Source organism: Mauremys mutica, chromosome 3 (assembly GCF_020497125.1).
Source record: "Mauremys mutica isolate MM-2020 ecotype Southern chromosome 3, ASM2049712v1, whole genome shotgun sequence".
Taxonomy (NCBI): Eukaryota; Metazoa; Chordata; order Testudines; family Geoemydidae; genus Mauremys; species Mauremys mutica.
Window position 1 is genome coordinate 101,270,181 of NC_059074.1, and position 7,584 is coordinate 101,277,764.

The window sequence follows — 7,584 nt, forward strand, 5'->3', positions numbered from 1 at the left end:
GAACCTTTCCACTGATATCTTACAAGACCCATCTTGTATAAAAATATATCTTAGTTAGGCCATATTCATATCATAACAATATTTCTATGAAGAATAGGGAGTGCCACGCCACAGTGACCAAACCATCTGAGCCTGCAATCCCTCATTTGTTCATGTATGGGTGTTACGTAGAGCATGGCTCTAACATACACACACATTCCTCACGTAGTCTTTCTTGCTTACACCACTCATCAATCTCAATAGTCACATTTCTGTATAATAGATCATTTCCTAAAGCAATTATAAGATACTTATCAACATATAAACCAAATAAATATCAGAAGCCTCTCCTGGCTACATCCCTAGCTTTTGTCAATTGAGTTTTCTGTGGGCTTCATGGTAGAACTTGGTCTTGAGCAGGGGTTCTCAAACTGGGGTTTGGGACCCCTCAGGGGGTCATGAGGTTATTACATGGAGGGTCCCGAGATGTCAGCCTCCCCCCCAAACCCTGCTTGGCCTCCAGCATTTATAATGGTGTTAAATATATAAAAGAGTGTGTTTAATTTGTAAAGGGGGGGGGGTTCACACTCAGAGGCTTGCTCTGTGAAAGGGGTCACCAGTACAAACGTTTGAGAACCACTGGTCCTGAGGAAGGATTTGAAGGATGCTAAGGTAGTGGGGGCATTCACTGTGGGCTCCCTACAATCCCTTCCGTACAGGTGAGAAAAAAGTGGGTGGGCAGGAGTAAGGAAGACCCAGCCTGCCAGCCAGCTTATCAGAGCTATCAGGGAGAGGGGAGTAAGCTGCACCAAAAAAAATTTGTTTCCTCTATAGAGCATGGAAGAAAAGGGAGCTGATTTTTTACTCTTTAATTATCAGTTAATTTATCTGTTATGAGTTCATTTATAAATTATTAAGAAAGTAATATAAAGCAATGAAATATTATCAGAAATAAAAACTTTCAACAACACATTTGGCCAGCTGCAGTATAATCCAGTAATTGTTTATTTTAGATAGTTTTGGGAGATATAGATTTACAAGATGTCGGCGTAACAATAACAGAATAAAAGAGACAACAGGGAGTATTGATCATTTGGTCTGATGAAAGGTAGCATCATTTTAATTTCCCAGTGAAACATTAATAGGCAACTTGCATTCTCCTTATTCGAGGTGTTGTACAAAACACAGAGTATGAAACAAGATGCAACAAATGGCACACACTTTTCCTATCCATATCAGCACAGGACTTGATACTGTAATCATTTACTACTGCGTATAGCTCTTACTATAGAGTCTAGCTCCACTGACTGCTCAGTAATGACTGTGTCCAGTACTGAGTATTACTCCTTGCAGTGTTTGCAAAATCAGGCCTGAGATATTATTTCTGTTTCAGTTTCTTAGGATGATATTCATTTTAGCATAGCAACATCATATTTTAAAAGTCAACAAAAAGTGTCTTAATCAGTATTTTTTGTTGCCATTTGTTAAAATAACAATAAGTTTTAGCTAAAACATTTAGTCTCTACACATTTTACATTGTTCGTTTTACATAACAGAATAGTTTCATCTGCTTGCAACCAGTAGAGGACACTGGCCAATACAATTTGCAATGATTTTCAAATTCTAGCCCCTAGATGTTCAATTTTGCTTTTGAGTTCTGTTTGCTAAAGTTAACATACCTTTGGTACTGTTTTGATACCATTTAACATTGGGATCTTAAAATTAGCATTTAAGAAATATTAATATATATTGAAAGGAGAATAGCTTTATGATAAAAGCTATGTTCTTTCATCTTCAGGTCATCGGTGGAAATCCAAAAGGAAAGCTCTTTGTTGCTCTGCTTAGAAGATTCATACAAACCTCAGTTCAGTAATGAGAACTGTTGAGTGCTTGCTTTATAAAAGTGTGAGACAGGCCTTCCAAAAAAAAACAGTGCTTAGTGTATCCCGAATTACATGATTTCTCTGGACAAAGTGATTTAATGTTCTTTTAAACTGCAAACTCCCTTTTGTGTATTGTAGAGAGCTCAGCACATTGTAAGTTCTAAATAAATCATTAATCATAATAAACAAAGTACAAAGCCTAATTTGAGGCAAGGTCCAGTCTGTACTGAGACAAGGTTTAAGGTACCACAGTTTGCAACCTGAACTAGACATCACAAGTGGGTAAACAAACAGCTGTTGATTTTCACCTCTTTTAGCTGATATTTGTGTAAGCACAATCTCCAATCAATTGCTAAATGTAGCGAGTCCAAAAATTCTAAGTATATTATTCTAAAAATAATTGAGTCCTGGAAGAGTCCTGTCTGAAAACTTTCCCGAACAGAATCAGTTTTAATGCTCTGCGAAACCACATGTAAAAAAATGCATACACTAATGGGTTAAATGTAGAATTCAGGTAACCAAACCACACCAATGCATCAATAAGAATAGGTGGTGTTGAGTAGTTCAGAAAGGGGTCAATGACAGTACAGAAGAAAAATGGAGACCAACATATGAGAAAAACACCTATCACTATGCCTAATGTCTTTGCAGCTTTCCTTTCTCTACTTGGTGAAATGTGGTGCTTCATTTCAAATCTGATCTGCGTTTGGCTAGCTGCATCTTTAATGGATCTTGCCTGCCTCTTGGCTATAACGTATATTTTCCCATAGATGCACAACATAACAAATCCAGGGATGTAGAAGGAAATCATGAAGGTCACCACACCTGAAGTTTCACTAAAGAAGACAAAGCAGCCTCCCACACAGTGGATATGATTATAGAAAATCTCTTCTGCTCCTTTTAAGTTTAGCTCCAGAAAGATCATCCCAAAGGCAAAAATGGCAGGGATGGTCCAACTTATGACAATCATGACCACTATGATGGAAGTATTTATCTTAGATTTGTATCTCAGTGGGTCACACACGGCATAGTAGCGATCAACAGAAATGAAGGAAAGATGAAAAATGGAGGCTGTGCTCAGCATAATGTCTGTGCTAGTGTGGATTTTGCAGATGAGTTCTCCAAAGTACCAGCAGTTCTCCACAGACCTCACCATGCTGTAAGGCATGATGAAGCACCCCAACAAAAAGTCAACAGTGGCCATGGAAAGGATCAAGAAATTTGTAGGCGTATGGAGCTGCTTGAAGTGTGCGATTGAGATGATAACTGTCAGATTTCCAGCCAACGTGGCCAGGATGATGCACATCATGAAGATATACATGGAAATACGGATATGGCTTGACCAGCTGCTCTTTATGCAGGAGCCATTTACAGATTCACCGCAAAACTGCATCCTTCCTGAGATCTCAAACCCACTTAAGTACATTGTAGTCTCAGCCTGCTGGATGTTGCACAGGCAACTTTTGTCCTAATGCTGAAATACATTTAGAGTTATTTATTGTTTTCCTGGGTATTCATCCAGCCAAGGTAACTGCAGAGAGAAAAAAGAAAGTATTAAACATATTAATCTACCAGAACTTTTAGGAAATTAATTTTCTTTAATTCATTAAGGTCTTGTAAGGGATTAAACTGGTTTTGAAACAGAATTACACTTTTATCATTAGATTTTTCTGAACTGAGACTCTCCTTGGGCTGAATCATGGCCTGGCTAATGCAGCAGCACATTTGTTGGCCTCACTTATCCACCAGCTACTGTTTGTTTTAGATTCTGCAGCTCACTTGGCTGCAGCTTCCTGGAGACATAAATCAAAGGCATAGACATCAAAGTGGAAGGCGAGACACACAGATGGTAACATCTGGAAAGAACAGTAGGTTTTCACTAAGTCAAGGAAGATTCTAATCTGGCAACAAATACTCTGAGATCTGCACCTAGTAAATACCACTTACCTACAGTCACATCCTTCCTGAGTCCAGCAATCCTGTTCTCCCCCCCCAGCCTGCCTGTCCCTGGATGCTTTGATTGGTTGCTATACTGACAGTAGTTCCCAGGACTCTTCTCTCTCCTTCTGGCTATGATCAGTGTAGCCTATAGGGCTAGCCTGCCTGCTTGCCTATATATCTTTTCCTATGGGTTTGATTATTTGTTTTATTATAATAGGTCTATAGATTTATATCAGAGTATTTTTGGCTGTAACGCAAGGGATCTACAGGCCACATCCTGTATGTAGAACTTAGGCAAAGTTAGCGGATATATGTTCAGGATCTTTCACCTAGATAAGTGGGGATGAGCTAAAGCATAAGGTCCATATATGGTTGTGACCTTTAAATTTAACAGATACACCACAAAGAACATGAAAACAACAGGTTAGGCCAAAAATAACAGATGTAAAAATGAGCTAATGGCCATTAATATGTATGCATGTGTCATCCATACGCACAGACATGCCAGCCTATAAACTAAGTGTATCCTGATATTTTGTGAGTGAAAAATTAAATTTAAACATAAAAGGAGGACTCCAGTGTCAAGCTCTATAAGTGTAACCCACCATGCCTAGGTAGCTTCTTTGTTCTTAGTTCTGGGTTTATTATTCTTTTGTTTATTAGTCTATTAATTGGTAGATCTTAATTCTTATGTTTTAAGTCAGTTAGTTAACTAAAACTCATACATCAGCTTTTATAGTCTTTCTATAGCTTTTAGCTCTCAAGCTTCTCCTAAGCTCTGCACCTCCCACTCAAGCACTGAGGAACCTGGACCTGAACTCTCTTGGCATGCCAGAGGTTGCCAGAGGCTGGTCTTTTGTGTCTTACCACCAGGTTATCAAGGAAGGGTGTGAGTATATTAATCAAAAGCGTTATAGTATATAATACCACATGTATCTCTAGAACAATATTATTGCCTTATTACTCTGAGTCTTTTACCATTTTATTACTATTCCATTTATCTCAATAGAAGTCTTTAAGACTATATTTGTCTCAGTGTGAATGTCCTTGTCATTCATCTCTGGGGTCCTTGCAAACTCTGTGTAACCTAATTCTGGGACAAAAACCTTATTATCTTCTGATCAAATTAATTGGCGAGCCTATAACCCATATTATCTAAAATAATAATATTAACCTCCTAAAATCAGGCAACATCAGCGATGGGAGCAGGAATGATAAATCATGGCTTTTCTGATCTGAGAAGCCGTGTGGACAGCTTTGGAGTCTGTGAGTCTCTGCCCCAGCTCCCATTTCTTCTCAGAGTCTTGGCCTCTCTGGAATAAGCCACTCAACACCATTGCCTTGCTTGTGGATGCACAGATAAACAACAGACTATCCTTTTCTTATTAGGGCTCTTTGCCTGCTTCAGCATCATTAGGTGAGAGATCCTGGTACCATCTTCCGTTTTTTTGAAATATTGCATTAGGCTGCATAAGTATTATGAAAAGCCCTTTGTATGAATGTTTTTTTTTATAGATTGCTAACTCTTAAGGGCTATCTTTATTAAAGTGTCAGAATACACCACTCGCTCAGTGAATAAATAAGAGTGTCTGTCTGTGTTTGTGTGGGAGGATGTAGTGTGGAAATGCTAATGTGGCCTAGTGAATAGAACACTTCCCAGCATTCTCACTGGCCTGCAAGGAACCCAGGATAAATCACTTCTCTCTGTGCCTCAGTTTTCCTAACTGTAAAATGGGGATGATCCTGACCTACTTTGTGAAGTGCTTTGAGATCAATGGATGAAAAGCCATACATAAGAGCTAGGGACTGTTATTAATGTATTCTCTGTGTAGGAGCAGGGATGTACCTATATGAAGCAGTGTGCCAGCTCAGGGCCTACGTGAGGAAACAGAAACTGTTTGTGGAGACAATATAATGTGGGGGCATGTAGGGCCTTATTCTGCTCTCAGTTACACCATTGGAGATTCTTTGAATTTGACATGGGATAACTGAGAGCAGAATCAGGACCAAAGGATGCACATTTGTCCATTTTTTAAATTATTTTTGATTTGCAGCAGCATGGGGTGTTTTTTTATCTGGTTGACACCACAGTTCAATACCATGGTACAGTTTAAGTACACCGGTGATCAGTAAGTGCGAAGGCTTAATTCAAAGACTTTAGAAGAAAAGGGATGCCACTGTCTACATTATTGTCATTATTAATCCTAGATGTTAGAAGTATGCTTTTTTGAGTATATTTGTAACAATATAGACATATCTTTAATATAATACTATTAAAACACCCCTTGCTTTGACAATTTCAGTTCTCAGCGATTTTCTAAACTAAACGAAATGATTTACTTTTTAATTTTGTTCTTTCCTTCTTATCTGGGCACAGGCACAGTGCCCTGGTATGAACGAGTTTCTGTTGGGTTGCACTCAGCTACTGTATAGTGAAAAACACTAAATCATACACAGACAGCATGTTAATAGGAAAAAGATTCCCAGCATGTTTCAGTGATATTTCAGTAAAGATATCATGTTGGGTAACATGATATCTGAATGCTAACCGTGTTTTGTAAAGATTGTTTTTTTAAAAGTGAACATAGTGCTCGTGCACTCACACAGGTGCCACGCACACAAGTTGTTAACACTCAGAGCAACTGCTACGAGATGTAGCTTGCCATATCCTTCATTTTAATTGGTAGCCCAGGGTCCATATGGCAAAAGTTTGGCCCCCTATGTAAAAGACTGATCAAATAATTCAACAAACAATTTTGTATAATGCTCAAAAAACACAGTGCTAGAACATTGCTGCAGGGACAGTCACTAGTGCTTTTTAAATAATTGACAGCCATATTTTTCCTTCTATCCCAACAAACACAAATTCTAATTTTTCCTAAAGAAATCCCCATACATACTGTAACTATAGCTGTAAAGTTCCCGTGTATAATTGATCATTTTAATATTTTTGTTTATTATCTTGCATTTCCTCTTTCTAGTTCTCTTTTCTGACGGGTCTCTGAAATGCATAGTATGTTCTTTATCTCCCCAAAACCAATAAACATTGGTAAATGGGTCTCTCTCCTGACAGATGATTAATCAAATCTGTTCTAATTGACAAGCCTCACTAGATTTTCATCACATTTACTTTTTAGTTAGTAGCAGTTCTCTGCACATTCTCCTCTGTCCTTTCTGTGGAATACTGAGCAGCAGAGAAATGTGCTGGTTTCCTGTACTTAAACAAGAAATTTAGAATCCATATGGCTGCCAGCAGTAAATACATGACATGTCAATGGCTACAAATCAAAATATCTATGACAGAAATTCAATTGACAGAAATAAAATAATTAAGAGGCATTGATTTACTGCATGTATTCAATGAATAACTGAACTATTTGTGGAATCATTGACCAAGTGAAATAGACTGAAAATATTGATATTGATTTTATTGTGCTTTTATTATCCATATACTTACTGTAACCTTGTAACTCATACTGCCTCAGTTCTGCTGTATTCTGTAATTTTGGACACATGCCACACTCTTTTATACTGCCTGTGTAAGAAAATGAATTGAACTGTCAACAGTTCTGTTTATCTTCAATAAAATTAGTAATATCCAGGTGTACTCAGAATCCCAGAGGCTGGTTAAATTAGTCCTGCTCTCTGGTCAGTTCCCCTTCCTGATATGCAAACACATTTGGTCGCTGCCATGTTACCATGACTGTGCTATTTTTGTAATAGGCTTATTATAATGTATCACTTTCTCTTTATAAAATCAAATTGATTTAAGACCACTTCA

At 38.0% G+C, this 7,584-nt stretch overlaps 1 protein-coding gene across 1 annotated transcript; it reads right to left on the minus strand.

Annotated features, from left to right (window-relative positions):
• Nucleotides 1-568: 568 nt before the first annotated feature.
• Nucleotides 569-7,370, minus strand: TAAR1 (trace amine associated receptor 1). Its single transcript, XM_045010555.1, has 2 exons — nucleotides 7,261-7,370; nucleotides 569-3,393 (listed from the first exon to the last, which is right to left on the minus strand). The coding sequence occupies exon 2, from the start codon at nucleotides 3,286-3,288 to the stop codon at nucleotides 2,248-2,250; it is 1,041 nt and encodes a 346-aa protein (XP_044866490.1). The 5' UTR covers nucleotides 3,289-3,393; nucleotides 7,261-7,370; the 3' UTR covers nucleotides 569-2,247.
• Nucleotides 7,371-7,584: the final 214 nt, after the last annotated feature.

Excerpts from the sequence above, each read along its gene's own strand:
- TAAR1 (XM_045010555.1), bottom strand. The coding sequence starts at position 3,288 with ATGTACTTAAGTGGGTTTGAGATCTCAGGAAGGATGCAGTTTTGCGGT.